The sequence below is a fragment of the Phycodurus eques genome, chromosome 14 (genome assembly GCF_024500275.1).
Source record: "Phycodurus eques isolate BA_2022a chromosome 14, UOR_Pequ_1.1, whole genome shotgun sequence".
NCBI classification, from domain to species: domain Eukaryota; kingdom Metazoa; phylum Chordata; class Actinopteri; order Syngnathiformes; family Syngnathidae; genus Phycodurus; species Phycodurus eques.
Genome location: NC_084538.1, coordinates 24,940,108 through 24,957,520, shown reverse-complemented (window position 1 = coordinate 24,957,520; position 17,413 = coordinate 24,940,108). Strand labels below are relative to the sequence as shown.

General features: G+C 41.2%; 1 protein-coding gene across 3 annotated transcripts in view; it reads left to right on the top strand.

Annotated features, from left to right (window-relative positions):
- The window catches only part of syne3 (spectrin repeat containing, nuclear envelope family member 3), a 101,888-nt gene that overhangs the window by 44,935 nt on the left and 39,540 nt on the right, over nt 1-17,413 (top strand). For all 3 annotated transcript variants that reach the window (XM_061696045.1, XM_061696043.1, XM_061696046.1), the window contains exons 7-11: nt 1,666-1,802; nt 4,089-4,263; nt 6,027-6,209; nt 13,545-13,706; nt 15,202-15,374. In XM_061696045.1, the coding sequence (XP_061552029.1) occupies nt 1,666-1,802; nt 4,089-4,263; nt 6,027-6,209; nt 13,545-13,706; nt 15,202-15,374 (830 nt within the window). The remainder of the gene's footprint in view (nt 1-1,665; nt 1,803-4,088; nt 4,264-6,026; nt 6,210-13,544; nt 13,707-15,201; nt 15,375-17,413) is intronic.

Below are 17,413 nucleotides of genomic sequence, written 5' to 3'. Positions count from 1 at the left end.
AAAACATTCACACTTTGGGCTGATGTCACTTCATTTGGCAACTTATTCCTTTTGTGCGCAGCATAATAGCTAAATGCTGCTTCACCATTTTTGCTTTGGACTCTGTACTCCACTATTTGACCTGAGTCTTTTGATTTCAGAGCCCTACTGGCTTTATATTCCATTAGAATTTCTTTGTATTTAGGTCCTAAACCATTTTGTGATTTATAGCCCAGTAGCAGAAATTAATGCTGACTGGGAGCCAGTGTAAAGACTTTAGAATTGGAGTAATATGCTCTGGCCTCTTTGTTCTGGTCATAACCCGAGCTGCAGCATTGTGAATGAGCTGCCTCTATTTAATGCTCTTTTGGGGGAGTCCAGTCAGAAGACCATTACAATAGTCAAGTCTACTCGAGATAAAAGCATGGATGAGCTTCTCCTGGTCTGCTTGGCACATGCAGACCAGACCTCCTACCCATCAGATGGTAGGAGGCAGTTTTAGTAATTGATTTGATGTGACTGTTGAAAGTCAGGTCGGAATCAGTACACCAAGGTTTCGGAATTGGTCTTTTGGTTTTTAAAGAGAGTGACTCCAGGTATTTACTAAGAACAATCCTCTTTTCTTTCTTGCCAAAAACAATTATCTCAGTTTTATTGTTGTTTAATTGAAGAAAATTTTGTCTCATCCACTTATTTATCTGTTTTAGACAGTGACACAACACCTCAATTGAACTATAGTCATCTGGAGACATTGCTAGATATAACTGTGTGTCATCTGCATTGCTATGATAGTCAAAATTAAAGTTATGAAGAATTTGACCCAAAGGTAGCATATACAGGCTGAACAGGAGGGGTCCAAGAACTGGCCCTTGAGGGACCCCATAGGTCATTGCCATTTGAGGAGATTGAACACTTTCCTTTGGTTACAAAATAACTCCTTTCCTCCAGGTAGGACGTTAACCATTTAAGGACCTCCATTTAGGTTCAGTTACACCAGTTCTGTCAAGAGGAATTGGGCAAAATGATTGCCACCTTTTGTAAGAAGCTTGTAGAAGCATATCCGAAATGTTTGACTCAAGCCATACAGTTTGAAGGCAATGGTACCAAATACTAATGAAATGAATGTAAACTTCTGACTTTGAAGAAAGTAATCCAAAACTGTCCCCAAAAAATCCTTGTCTGACTATTCAAGCATTTCGCAAATAGAAATCATTCTGGTAATTCTAATTGCCCTAAAACAGGAAAAGTAGTCTGATTTCATGTCAGACAGTGAATAAAAAAAAAAAATCAGTCTATTTATATAGTGTATGTTAAGTGTGTCCAATTTCAACTGTACATTTGGAGATAGTTTGAAAGGGTACGGAGCAGACACGACTGGTAGTAGAGATATTATGCTAACCATCGAGTTAAAGTGCACACATAAAAGGGGAGAGGGCGAGTGACAAACGGAGAGAGTATGTACTTTCACAGTTATTTAAAAAAAAAAAAAGAAGTTATATTGATATTAAGGTATATATATATTAAGTTATTGTATTTGCAAATATTTATTTTATTAAAATTTTTTGGGGGTTGCTATTATGCTATGGGCCGTTATCGCCGGCCATGAGAGTCGCTGGTATGTATGATTATTAAAATAAGCGTTATTTGCAGCTCTAGTTCTCAGTAAATTTTGCTTTTATCTTTTAGGGCGTAAGAAAGGCTCTGGTGGAAGAGGAGACCAAAGTGGACCACCTTAAATTGCAGCTCAAGGATCTGTGCAGGTTCTCGGAGGACTCTCGCCACATTTCTGACGATGTCATTGGTATTGTCAAAGAATACCAGAGGTATGTGGGCAATAGGTTGCCTTTGTTTGTTTATAGGCATCACATTCACTTGTAAAATGTATTTTGGTTCACTTATTGTCAACAGTTATTGTACTGTATAAATGTTTTTTTTTTTTTTCTTTGAAGAGCAGTTTTACCCATAATTTCTTCATTTGTGGACCAACTTTCTTTAATTTTGAAGAGCAATTTTTATTAAAAAAAAGAAAAAAAAAACAAAACAGTATAATGGTGGAATGAAATGTCAGGCTCCAGCTATCTAATATTTTAGTCCTCAAGTTTCCTCAAAACCCTCTTCTGTTTGGGTACATAACCCATTTTACCCGTGATTCTTCTGACCACATTTTACACGTACATGACTCAAAGTGTACCCACTTACAGATCAGATGGTCTTATAAAGCCTGTATGTCACACAGTGATTACACTAAGCAAAACCTTTAAGCGCCCTCTATGTAAGTAACGTCAGTTGTTTTTCTACGCAAACTAGTGAAAAAAAAAAAAAGTTAAATTCACAGTTCCAAAAATGAATTGCCGTATTTTCACGACCATAAGGCGCACCGTATTAAAAGGCGCAGTCTCAGTTACGGGTTCTATTTCTGTATTTAACACATACATAAGGCACACCGTATTATTGGGCGCAGGCATGGTAAAACAGGCTGGTTGAAAACATACGGTAGCATGCATGCATGCTAAAACAATGTTTTTAAAAGGCAGCGGGAGCAAAACTGAGTTGGGTTGTACTTTATTGAAGTATAACTATAAATGAGGACACGGCACGCGTGAGTGTGCGAGGTGCGTTCAGGGGCACTGTGTAAATGAGAGAGAATATATACTTTTGTACAACCCCAATTACAATGAAGTTGGGACGTTGTGTTTAACAATAAAAACAGAATACAATGATTTGCAAATCATGTTCAATCTATATTTAATTGAATACACTACAAAGACAAAATATTTAATGTTCAAACAGATAAACTTGATTGTTTTTAGCAAATAATCATGAACTTAGAATTTTATGGCTGCAACACGTTCAAAAAAGCTGGGACAGGTGCCAAAAAAGTGAGAAAGTTGAGGAATGCTCATCAAACACCTGGTTGGAACATCCCACAGGTGAACAGGCTCATTGGGAACAGGTGGGTGCCATGATTGCTTCCCTGAATTGCTCAGTCATTCACAAGCAAAGATGGGGCGAGGTTCACCTCTTTGTGAACAAGTGCGTGAGAAAATAGTCCAACAGTTTAAGGACAATGTTCCTCAACGTACAATTGCAAGGAATTTAGGGATTTCATCATCTGCGGTCCATAATATCATCAAAAGGTTCAGAGAATCTGGAGAAATCACTGCATGTAAGCGGCAAGGCCGAAAACCAACATTGAATGCCCGTGACCTCCGATTCCTCATCAAAAACCGACATCAATGTGTAAAGGATATCGCCACATGGGCTCAGGAACACTTTAAAAAAAAACAATGTCAGTAAATGCAGTTCGGCGCTACATCCGTAAGTGCAACTTGAAACTCTACTGTGGAAAGCAAAAACCATTAATCAACAACACCCAGAAACGCCGCTGGCTTCTCTGGGCCCGAGCTCATCGAAGGTGGACTGATGCAAAGTGGAAAAGTGTTCTGTGGTCCGACGAATCCACATTTCAAATTGTTTTGGGAAATTGTGGACGTTGTGTAGGAAAATAACCAATATTATGGACTGTAGATTATGAAATCCCTAAATTCCTTGCAATTGTACGTTGAGGAACATTGGCCTTAAACTGTTCCACTATTTTCTCCTTTTATACCCAATTATAGCACCCACCTGTTCCCAATGAGCCTGTTCACCTGTGGGATGTTCCAAACAGGTGTTTGATGAGCATTCCTCAACTTTCTCAGTCTTTTTTGCCACCTGTCCCAGGTGTTTTGGAACGCGTTGTATATATATATATATCGCGTTATATATATATATAGATATATAGATATATAGATAGATAGATAGATAGATAATCTATATATATATATAGATAGATAGATATATATCTATCTATATATAGATATATAGATATATCTATATCTAGATATATATATCTATAGCTACAACTAGCTGGCGACCAGTTCAGGGTATACCCGCTTCTCACTCAGCGTCGACTGGGATAAATTCCAGCACACCTGCGACCCTGCTGAGGATTAGCGGTATGGAAAATGAATGGCTATATATAAAATAAAAGGAGGGTGGGTTTTTATTTATTTTATTTTTTTATAATCTCTTGTAAAGGTTTGTCAAATTCATGTTATCTTTTACAGTGTGAAATGCAAAGCAGCAAAATTGTGCTCAGAGTCCGAGTCTGGCGTGAGAAACTCGCTCCAGGACCCATTGCTATTCTTTGCAAAATGGAGGCTTATGGTCTCTCAGGTTTTGGAGGCTTCTGCCGAGGTCACAGACTTCTCCAGCATATTCATGTCGGTCCAGAGTATTGAGGTACAACACATATTTTCCCTTATTTTGATTGCAGTCTAAAATCTGAATTAAAAGTTATTCTATTTAGGCTATGCCATGTTGTTTTATATTTTTTATTTGGGATGCAAACCCCAGCATCTGTGATGGTATAGGGGTGTGTTAGTGCCAATGGCATGGATAACTTGCATATCTATGAAGGCACCATTCATGCTAAAAGGTACATACAGGTTTTGGAGCAACATATGCTGCATTCAAAGCAACGGCTTTTTCACGGACAACCCTGCTTATTTCAGCAAGACAATGCCAAGCCACATTCTGCACTTGTTACAACAGCGTGGCTTCGTGGAAAAAGCGTAAGCGTGCTACCTGTCACACATTGAACATTATGAAACGTAAAATATGACATTGGAGACCCCGGACTGTTGAACAGCTGAAGCTGTACATCAAGCAATAATGGGAAAGAATTTAACCTACAAAGCTTCAACAATTAGTGTCCTCAGTTTCCAAACGCTTACTGACTGTTGTTCAAAGGAAAGGTGGGGTAACGCAGTGTTAAACATGCCCATGTCTCAGCTTTTTTATAACGTGTTGCAGCCATCAAATTCAAAATGACCATTTGCAAAAAACTAAACATAACATAAAAGTTTATCACTTTGAACATGAAATATCTCGTCTTTATCGTGTATTTAATTGAATATTGGTTGTTAAGGATTTGCAAATGGGGTTGTTTTTATGTTTTACACATCTCAACTTCATTGGAATTGGGTTTTGTACTACAATTGACTTAAATATTGTTTTAAGATCAAATTTATGGTGTTTGAATGAAGAAATACTTAAAGCAGAGTTTAAAGTTGTTTTTTTTCACAACTCCGCTTATATTGGTTTGTAAAGTACAGTATCTATCACGGTACAGAACTTGATCTGATTGAACTGCCTCATTACTAGACTGACAAAGTAGTATTACCAACAATGTACTGCCAACTTAAATAGCAATCAAGCACATGAAACTAACAATACCTATTGCTTCAACGCAAATGTAAACAGCTTGTCTGTTAAATGTAACGTTTCACACAAATAATCAGAATCAGCTTTAGTGACCAAATATGTTGCAGGACACACGAGGTATTTCTCTCGGGTAGTTGGAGCCACAACAAACAGCCACTATGGCTGAATATACATTTAGAACATAAAAAACACAAGTGTGGACAGTCATTGAGCAATGACAGTATTACACTAGTGTGATGATACTGATATAATGGCTATTGGGCAAATGCCCTCAAGCAATTTAGAGCAGTTTAAAGAGACTACTAGTGCAATGATCTGGTACAGTGACGGAATGGTGCAGAGTTCTCCATCACACGAGTGGCCGGGAGTAATCAACAACAGTATGCAAGTAGTACAGAATGATAAAACAGTCAGCGAGTGCACGAATAATGGCCAAGTGTCCCGACAGAGATGTGCAAAATGTTGGCAGCATGTTGCAATGAAGTTGTAAGTTAACTGTTTAAGAAGTTAATGGCAAGAGGGTGCATCGTGATAAAGCAGTGAATGTACGAATAATGTAAATGCAGCATTCACAATTCACTTCAAATTTGTCTCAGACACAAAATGAACGGTAATTTTTCACACGATGATTCACAAATGTATTATTATTATTATTATTAATTGTATTAGAAGTAGTAGTATAATTATGATGATACAAATGATGACGTTGATGATGATTCTTTTGACCAACATGCTATGTGTGTGTAATGTGGTCTTATTTTTCTCTCCTCTACACTCAGCGGCTTTTGAAGGACAGTATCCAGCTGCAGGACCGTTTGAATCAGCTGAAGACAAGGGGGGACTTGCTCGACTCCGTGTTTGGTCCTGAAAGGTCTGAAGCTCTGCAGGCTGAGCTGAGTACTGCTACAACGAACAGAGAACTGCTGCATGATCAGCTTATTCAGAGAAAGGGAAGACTACAGGTGAGAAAAAGAAAGCATTCATGCACAAGCGCTTCCAAACTTTGTTCCAGATGTAGTGGGTCGCCAAAGGTCAGAGTAAAATGTTGTACTGAATGTCAAGCAGGCAAAGGGGTATTTGACTCCCAAATATGTAATAAATTAATGTATATTGTGTTATTTTCTAGTAATTCAGTATAATATATAATAATATAATAATAATATATATAATATGTAAATTAGGTTCCCAGGGGCGAAACACTTTGTTTGGGTCTCTGAAAGTTCAACAAATTGGACGATGAAAAACGTGAATGAAAATGGAATCCGTTCATCGGTTAATTGTGGGGTTGGGTGGTGTGGCTCCCAAATTATAATACAATATTTTTGGGAAATATTGTGATATTTATGACAACATAGAAGAACATGTTAACAGTAATACCAGTACCAGGGCCTTCATTTATCAAGTGTGCGTAAAAGCGTGCGTGCGAACATTTCCATGCAAAGAACGGGATTAATCAAGTTGGACTTGTGTGTGGACGTGTAAATTTCCAAACAACTCGGACCATGCGTACACACAAAACCTTGTGGTAGAATAGAGAAACTACAAACGGAATGCACCAAGAGCATCACCAAACCCATCCGAGCACACTTTAACGAGCATTTTAACGGTAGATTGGAGACATTCGGCACAAAGCCGAGTTAAGACGATGTTGCTGATTTCCCTGGTCGCAATTTACATCCAGTTACCATACAGACATCTCCAAAAAGCTGAAATTAAACAAGGTTCTCTCAAGCATAGAACCTTACATTGCACCCACATTTCAATTAAAGCACCATCACACAACAAATTCAGCAGAGGTGGAAAGCGGGCAGAAAGAGAAGATGAAAGCACAGAGCCTAAAAATTAATGTGTGGACTTTGAATGTTGGGACTATGACAGGAAAAGCTTCCGAGCTAGCTATTACATGTGAACCTACGCCTATTTTCGATTCACCATTCGCGAACTCAGCCGCTGCTCCAATCACGCGACGCTGTGTGCGTCCGAGACGAACCCTTAACGCTACTTATATTTTTACATTTTACTTTTACCTTTGTTTTGACTTTTTGAGACTCTTTTGAATTTTTGAGAGCAGAGTAGTCCCGTTTTTGAGTCTACTAGCTTCAGCTGCACCACGGCCGAGGCTCTTCAGCAGACTTTGCCTCCAAATCTCTGACCAAATAAAAATGAGTATCGACTTGAGCACCATTTGCACAGTTCTTTTCCTGCACAGTTCTTTTCCTGCTAAAGGGACGTGTCTGCCAACTAGAGCAGAATATTTTGATAACTGTAGTTGTGGTGGGCACACCTGATAGTGTAGGTTGTAGCCGACTTACTAGCCGTATTAGCATTAGCCCCAAGCGGCTAGCTAACGGTGGCGAGCTTGTTCAGACGCATTACAAATTCACTCCTTTAGCTAGTCCCGTTCCTCCTCAGTGTACAGGCTCCCGCACGTTAGCCATAGATGACTCCATCACTCGTAACGTCAATCTTCAAACCTCCATCCATCCATCCATCCATCCATTTTCTTCCGCTTATCCGGAGTCATGTCGCGGGGGCACTAGCTTTAGCAGGGAAGCCCAGACTTCCCTCTCCACAGCCACTTCCTCCAGCTCTTCTGAGGGGATCCCAAGGCGTTCCCAGGTGTCTACTCCCGGTGGGACGTGCCCGGAACACCTCACCAGGGAGGCGTCCTGGAGGCATCCTAAACAGATGCCCGAGCCACCTCATCTGGCTTCTCTCAATGCAGAGGAGCAGCGGCTCGACTCTGAGCCACTCCCGGATGACCGAGCTTCTCACCCTATCTCGAAGGGAAACCCCGGACACCCTGCGGAGGAAACTAATTTCTGAAGTTTGGCAGTGAACCACGGCTTGTTGTTATTGAATGTGCGAAACGACTTTGTTTGGACACACACATCTTAGCAGATATAGGATGTGACCGTGTCCGTATAGTCATCCAGGCTGCCAGCTGAATTTTCAAACACACTCCAGTCTGTGCAGTCTAAACAGCTTTGAAGTTCCATCTTTGCTTCATTGGTCCACTTTTTCACAGTTTTCACTGTAGTTCAGTTCAGTTTATTTTTGAAAGGGGACAATGCAATTTCATAAAACACATGAAGTACACATGGTTAAAAAAGCCAGAATTAGCCAGAAGGCTAGTTTTCATCTGTAGTCCCCTGACCATGATGTAAAAAAGCAGTAGAATACATCTACAAGACAATATAATACAGGATACATAATCAAACTACTATTGAGAGAATAAAACCATAATTTTTTTGATCATAACAAAAAAGCAACATAACATACTTGTCTTTTAGTGTTGGCAGCTATAGGTGTTAACTAGCCACATTTTCAGTTTTTTTGTGAAGGCCTTGTATGTTGTAAGCAGTTTAACCTCCTCAGGTACTGAGTTCCACTTCGGGCTTCGCGCATTTAAGTTCTTTCCTGTATGTTGGTATTAAGTGAATTAAGCAATGATCAGAAGAGCCCAGGGCTGCACGAGGTTTGGCACGGTATGTGTTATTTAGCGTAGTCGAGTTCGTGGTTGAGTTTAGGTTTGTTAAAGTTCCCGAGAATAATGAGGGGTGAGTCCGGGTGTTTTTTTTTTTCAATTTCGTTTACTTGTTCAGCGAGCGTTAGCAGTGCGGTGTTCGTGTTAGTTTGAGGCGGAATGTAAACACCGGCGAGTATGAATGATCGGAACTCACGAGGCGAGTAGAATGGCTTACAGTTTAAAAACAGCGACTCTAAATGCGGGCTGCAGTGTGTGCTGAGCAACGTGATGTCAGTACACCATTTTTCGTTGCTCTAGAAGCATATACCGCCGCCTTTTGTTTTCCCCGATGATTCCATGTCACGGTCTGCCCGGTGAAGATGGAAGCCGGGAAGCATGACGCCGCCTTCGGGTAAAGCCTCACAAAGCCAAGTCTCTGTAAAGCACAGGGCGGCGGAACGTCCGAAGTCTTTACTGGTCTTTATCAGAAGATGAAGCTCGTCCATTTTGTTGGGTAGGGAGCGTAGATTCGCGAGGTGGATAGACGGAAACGCCAATCTGTTTCCTCTCTTGCGGAGCTTCACTTGTATGCCGGCTCGCTTCCCTCTGTGGCGTCGCCTTCGTCTCCATGCGCCCAAGACCGCCATCACTGCTCCGGTGAGTAACTAAGTAAAACTGAGCGGATTTGCGAAGGTTGGTGAAAGATGGTTAGCAAGTCTGATGGTGGCAAGTCTCCCCTTGTGTAAGTGAGTCGCGTAATGTCTCCAAAGACGAACAAATAACACAAAAACAAAAACAATACTAGCGAGCGCTTAACCGAGGCGTCCACACGGGTAGGCGCCATCTTGGTCAGTGCTTGTTACTCTGACTTGCACATCTCTGCTACAGTTGGCAATAATGGCTGTTTGATTATGATGTGACAGGAGTGATTCTCATAAGGATAACTGGGCTCTATTCTATTAGAATTAGAAACCTTACCGAGCATTTTCTACTCGTACATTTGGTGAGTTACCAAGTTGCTTAACTCATTCAATGCTAGCCATTTTCAGAAAAGACAACCCATGAGTGCCAGCTGTTTTTGAGCATTTTGACTGATTTTTCAAGACCCTCAGAATATTGTGTTGTATGATTATATACACACTGACTCTACGAAATGAGAGTATAGAAGCGCTTCCTTCACCAGGACAGAGTTTGATTTACCTTTTTTTGTTCTTTAGTTACGTTTTGCAGTCACGTTTCACAGAATATGGAGATAGTCATTAGCTTTTGTGAAAAGCAGCATTTACATGCAACAGTAACTGATGCTTGTATATTCTTCGCTTTTGACACCAAGCGGACATCTGAAAGTATTTCCATTATATAATCCAGTTAAAGATACATTTACGAATGGTTTTGATTGCAAAATAATCGTTTATCTAGCTAAAGAATGTCCTGCGGGTGATGTAAACTCACCAGTTCTCACTTCAGTCGTGACGCTCGTCTTATTAGCCATTTACTTGGCGACTGTGATCCTCATCATACATCAGAGTTCGTGTTTCATTTGCTATGTCTTACCAGGGAAAATAACATTTTAGACCACTGCTATACTTTGCTAAATAACGCATACCGTGCAATACTTCGTGCAGCTCTGGGCTCGTCTGATCACTGCTCAATTCACTTAATACTAACATACAGACAAAAACTTAAATGTGTGAAGCCTACGGTGAGAACAGTGAAAAAGTGGACCAACGAAGCAAAGACAGAACTTCAAAACTGTTGAGACTGCACAGACTGGAGTGTCTTTTGAAAATTCAGCTGGCAGCCTTGATGAAAATACGGACACTGTTACATCCTTTATCAGTTTCTGTGAAGATGTGTGTGTACCAACAAAGTAATTTTGCGCATTCAATAACCACAAGCCGTGGTTCACTGTCAAACTTAAGCAACTTCGCCAGGCTAAAGAGAACGCATATCTAAGTGGGGATAGAGCCCTGTATAATTGTGCTAGAAACCAGCTGACTAAACAAATTAACATTGCAAAGAGGAAATTATGCAATAAAGCTAGAAAAACAGTTTAGCGCTAACGACTCTAAATCAGTCTGGCATGCATTATAATCGCTAAATTATAAGCGACCTACCCCCCAAGCTGAGAACAATAAAAGACTAGCCGACGACTTCAACACCCTATCCTGCAGACTTGAAAAGGACACTTTCAACACCCCACACCCACCCAGCCGCACCACCATCGCACCTCTGACTCCCCCTCCTTCGTTGACCATCCACGGACAGGATGTGAGACACATCTTCAAACAAAAGATCAACAAAGCAGCAGGCCCAGACCCTGTGTCCCCATCGTGCCTCAAAGTCTCCGCAGACCAGCTCGCTCCAATCTTCACACAGATCTTCAATAGATCTCTGGAACTGTGCGAGGTATCATAGAGGACAGTACACAGCTTTGCTATATTCAAGAGTTTAGTTTTGTATTTGTATTGATTAGAGGTTCATATTTGTTTGTTTTGTGAATGTTGAGCATGCTTTGCTTATCGTATTGTGAATGTCTTGGCTGGTATCCCCATCGCTGGAAACAGTGCTTCCCAGATAGGTGAAGTTATGGATGTTTTCTATGCACTGTTCATTTATTCATATTGTTTTTGGGGCATTGATGTTAATGGGCATGACTTTGAGTTTTATTTCAGTTTTTCGTGGTCCCACTTGTCCAAAGAACTGGAGTCTGGCTTTCTGTTCTTGTTGATGTGTGTGAGATAGTCGTGCTAGATCATCGGCGAAACATCATTGGGCTCGCAAGTCAAAGCAAAAACACGGCCGATCGATAGGCTCGTATCTTGAGGCAACGCCGGTGTTGGAAAAGTTCATTTTCTCCGCGAACGAGTTCAAAATTCAGTTAACTGTTCCAAAATTTTTATTATTATTTTTTTTTTTCCCCCCTCCTCTCCCCCAATACTATATGTTGCTGACGGACTCTTGCCCTCAAAGTAGTGGCATTTGATTTCCCCACTGTTTCCACCCATTTAGTCCACACCAGTAGCCGCCTGATGCTTTCACCCTACAATCTCAAAAACATGAAAAACTTGTTGTTGAATGATCTTTTTTAAAATGAGGAATTGAAACAAAAACAGGAATTTTGTCCTTAATGTGCAAACAAAAACATGCAACACAGAATGACAACACTAATAACTTTGCATTCCTAGTAGCTCTGCTTGACTAAAATATTTTATCTTGTCTTACATTGCAAAACAAAATACATTTCATATTATAACAGTGTGATCGTACAGTGTTTTAACTTAAGCATTCTGATACAATTTTCCGAAGAAATAACACATTCTCTCCCGTTTACGGAATGTCCCTGAATGCAAATCGCGCATGTAAACTGCACTGAATCGGTTGCCAAATACGGCGTTTTTCCCTTGATGTATGAAGGCTTGTATATAGTGTGTTCAGATGGGTTCTGTCCTGTAAGTCCCTAACAAAACCTGGCGCTCGTGAATGAAAATTAACCTTTGTTTAGCACCTTTCTGATCATTCGCACACATGCGTATACCAAGCCCCCCACTAGCTTAAGCACTTTTTTGATGTGTTTATGTATTTTTTTTTGTTTTTGTTTTTAAATGTTACTTTTCTTAAATCATACATTTTGCTAAAATCCAAAAAACAACTACAGGAACCCTGCTTGGTATGAAGTAAGCATGTTCTATTCACAATCATGTAACCAAATAACAGAATTTACATTCAGAGCATAAAAATAAGCAGAGCCCTGGCACTTTCAAGTGAATATTGGGTTCACAGCTTGTGTGGTGTGGCTCTTTTTACTTGCTGACATTCGTATATTATTATTATGAAGCAGGCTTCCAGAGCTGTGTTGTCCAATCCACCTGTGTAGCGCTTGCATACTGCAGTGAGCTGCCTAAAAAGTAAAAACAAAATAAAAGATTATTTTTTTCTTTCTTGTCACTTTTAAATTGTTTTTATTGTGCTACTTTCTTTTGTTTTACTTTTTCTTGTGCTGATTACATCACATGACCCTTTAAGGTATTCAGCCTTTAGTTTGTGGGCGGCTGTCTCACAAGGCCAGCAGCAAGTTCCTCCTTAATGCGTCTGGCATACACAATTTCCCCTGCTGTTCATGGGGATAGGGACGAGCCCTACCACAATTACAGAAGAAATGCCACTAAGTGGCGCTTTGGCCTGCTTTGAACTGAGCACAAAAGTAGCAAATAGGTGAGTTTTTCAGTGAATAACGGAGGATAAGTTACCCCCCAAAAATGGATGAATAGATGAATTTCCGAATGCAGAATATGCAGCCGTTCACATGCCTGTTTCTGAGACGGGTAAATCTTTCCAGCCTCTGCAGCTGAAAACAGCTGGCTTTGTCTTTCTGGAAGGTATAGGAAAAAGTGAAAATCACCGTAATTTACAATAATTCTTATCCTCCTGTGGGAGAAATTGAATAATATACTAACGTCTACTATCAACATCATACTATCCATCTGTCTGTCCTGTCCATCGATCGACCCAAAAACAGTACCCACATTTGTAGTCGGAAATAATTCTGTTATGCGTTCCTTTTGTTTTCGTTGACTGTTTTAGGAGTGACTTCCAACTGATACAATGCCATGTCTGCGCAATACTGCAATTGCGATACGTCCAGCTGTATAGTGCAACGCCGGTCAGAAAAATTACAGTTTTAATGTTGTCATAGGTTTTAGAGTTTGAGGCGGTCATCTTCAAATTTTGTATGCAGGAAAAACCCAGACAATTTTGGAATGTTGAAAGTCATGGACACACTATGAGAGATGATTCAGGTATTTGTTTTTGTTGTTATTGTTTACAGGCAATGCTGCACGAGAGTCAGGAGAGTATTGATGATCATGCAAATTTCCATGACAGTCTCCTAAACATAGAGAAATGGTTGATTATCATGAAGCAGAAGCTGGAGTCCTTCAAGCGCCCTACAGGAGAGTGGAGCGTTGAAAGTCGTGAACATGAGGCCCAGGTCTGTGTCTTGATGCTGACAGCTTTTTTTAAATATCTACTATATCTATATCTTGAGCAGGGCTTAAGCCGAGCCCCCTTGACGTCAGCTCGTTGGGTCGTACACTTTGTAGCATGAGGCCCTCCCACACTATATAAACGCGAAGCGCCCTTATTCCATGCAGTGGCCATTTGGCGGAATTGCCATGTTCTCATTCATTAACCCATTGCCCCATTACTATCAGTATAGCATGCAATTGGTCATCTATCTACAGTATGCCCACAACTCGAAAAAACACATCCTCCCCGAAGTATAATGTGTTTTGCGTTATTTAGGCTATAGTGTCTCTGCCGTCTGCCATATGCACGTTGTGTTGCGAGGCAGCAGCCAACCGAACGGCCAGCGCCCCTTGCCAGCGGTTAGAATAGCGGCCGAAGGTCCGGCACGACGGCGTTAGTGGCCACCGATGGCTGCAACTCGGCGGCCATAGCAGTACGTGCACCACGGTCCCCCTGCCTGGATGACGTTTCACCCTCCTCCTCTTGTCGTGTTGCAGTTGACGACGCTATACGCCGTCAGTTAACTGACCGCTGAATTTCAACGGAGACAGTGGAGGGGCTGTCCCAGAATGTCTCTCTGCGGCCCGTATCGCTGCAAAATCTTCTCTCCCCGCTGAGGAGGAGCCGTGACAGGAGGCACATCTTTGATTGACAGCTGAAATTTCCGGGGAGGCAGGGTTTTCAGAGCATTCAAACATGCCCACAGCATCTCGAAGCTGAAATAATGTCTCAATTCTTGACCATTTTGAAGCCCGATTTCACATAGTTTGCAATTTTTTTGTTGTTATTATTATTTTTGGATCAATTAATTCATTGTGGTTAGAGCGTCTGCCTCACAGTTCTGAGGCCCGGGGTTCAATCCCCGGCCCCGCCTGTGTGGAGTTTGCATGTTCTCCCCATGCCTGCGTGGGTTTTCTCCGGGCACTCCGGTTTCCTCCCACGTCCCAAAAACATCCGTGGTAGGTTAATTGAAGACTCTAAATTGCCCGTAGGTGTGAATGTGAGTGCGGATGGTTGCTTGTTTCTATGTACCTTGCAATTGGCTGGCAACCAGTTCAGGGTGTACCCCGCCTCCTGCCCGATGACAGCTGGGATAAGCTCCAGCACGCCCGCGACCCTCGTGAGGAGAAGCGGCTCAGAAAATGGATGGATGGATAATTCATCGTTAACAAACCTCTTTTCTGTGATTTGTACAATTTGCAAGACATCTTTTCTGGGTCTCTGGTGGCAATTTTTGTCAAAATGTGGATCTTTGATTGCGTATGTGGAGCTAAAAGATATAATATTTGTGTATCATGAGACATTTTATTATAGAGAAGAAAAATACAGAAGAAAAATCTAATTGTGGCACTGCTGATGCAAATTAGCTGTGAATTTTTTTCTGCATCACGATGATTGACTTGACAGTAAATGTTTTCAGTTTTCTTCTTGTTTTATTTGCCATCGACTCTCACCAGAGAGCACTTGGAGAGTTTCCGGAGAAGGAGCTGCAGCTACAACAAATGGAGGTGCAAAGTCAGAGGGTTTTAAAAAGGACTTCGGAGGAAGGAAGAGCCCACATTGTTGGAGATATGAAGCGTCTTCAAGATTCATGGTTGGCGTTGTATAGCATGAGTCTCAATATTCACAGGTAAAACGAGACGAACATACCAGAAGACTTCACTTGTTAACAGTTAACAGATTAAAGGAGTCATATTCCCCCTTTCATGGGAGGTGTACCTTCAAATCTTAAAACAGTGTCATCCAGTTGCCAAGTTAGCAACATAGTAGGTATTCGAAAAGCAACGAGCAACAATTATAGCAACTTGTTTTCTGGTGTTAATGGGCACTCTTGAGACTCCCTCCCAGCTGCAGTCAAAGCAGGAGATAATAAGCCATTCAAACACAATGGCACCTGTGCAAAACCACCAAATTAAACCTGTCAGTTTAGTGTGCAGTTCTATGTCTGTGGCACATGCAGTAGACCCATTGCTAAACACAAAGTACCAAACCACTTACTCTGGTTGTATAGTTTCACAATTGAAGGGTGAAGGGTGGCAAGTATTTGAGCAATCCAGATATTTGTTGAAAAGGAATTCAAAGTCAATTTTCCATACATAATATAAAGCAGTGATTCTCTACTGGTGGGTTGGGACCCAAATGTGGGTTGTGGACTCATTATCAGTGGGTCGCGAAGCGGCAGTAAAAAATTTCAGGGGGTCCTCAACGGTACTGACGTGGAATGTTTCGAGGTTATGAATGGCGCGTGGTGAACTAGTTTGCGCAGTGGTGTAAGAATACGTGGTCACATGGCACAAGAAGGCACTGACAATTCATGCCGTACAGGGCTCGAGACTGCGACCAAAATGGTCGCATATATGATCCTTTTTTCAGTGTGCGTGAGTAAAGATTTCATCTGGTCGCAATGCTTTAATGCTCCCTTATCAAAGTGTCACTATATAAGACGTGGTGGTTGAAAGTCACCATCTACTAAACTGCTTTATTCGATCTCCACCTGCACACTCTACTTTCTGAATAGAGCATGGTCTCGTTTTTATGAATGGGCAATGGGTGCGCGCACATACATTCAGGCCCCCCGCCACAGCGACAGCAAGCCTCACGTGGCAGAGCGGTCACGAGCTGGAGGAATTCGGCGTCGGGCGTTGGCACCAACAAGGGCTCAATTGGTACTGGTACCCACTCACATTCATAATGACACCAATCCATCTCCTCCATTTTTTTAATCACGCCCTCTTCCTGAAATCGGATCTCCAATTCGGAAAGGCAGGCAAATCTTACAAGCCAGACATGGAATTATGGCTATATCTGCTTTTCACCTGACATACGACCGACATAGTTATGTGTTTTCTGCCTTTGTAAAGCTGAGAAGCGGTGAGAGCACACAACTCTGGCCTTATGTGTCGCAAGCTTTATAAATTTAGATTCTCGGTGGAAATGGTACACACCGTCACCACATCACGTCATGAGTGTAACTCCCCACACAGTAAAACATGAGGTGTTTGATCAACTTAAAACAAAGTAACAATTTACACTTAACTGAGACATTTGGAACTTTCTCGACTTACCTAGAAAAGTCTTGTGGCATGTGGTCAACACTAGCTGAACTGAAATACCTTCAAAATAGCTGTGGAAATAGTTACAGCTTTTCTTTTTAACTTTGACACAACACCTAATTTTTTACAGCATGCGGCCAGTTGCGAAGATCCTTAAAAATAAGACGTGCTGTGCCTGTTGTATTGTTCAGAAAAAAATGGCACAAAAAACAGTATTAAAAAAAGTGTGTGTGTGTGTGTATACACACACACACACACACACCGGCTGAAGTAAGTATTTACACATCACCATTTTTCTCACGAAATATACTTCCAAAGGTGCTATTGACCTGAACATTTCACCAGATGTTGGGAACAACCCAAGTAATCCAGACATATCAAGAAAGTGTAACAAATAACCTCAGAAAATGAAATTTTATGCAAAAACGTAATATGACAAAGGGAAAATGTATTGAACAGATGGTGCAAAAAGGCATGGAAAGCCAAGACAACACCTAAAATCTATCAATAATCAAACAGCAATCCAGCCCCTTGTCAGTACAAATGAATATCAGCTGGTCCTAATTGATAATTGGCCCACAAAAAGGTCTCATTCCCAAGGTGTGAGTCAGGACAT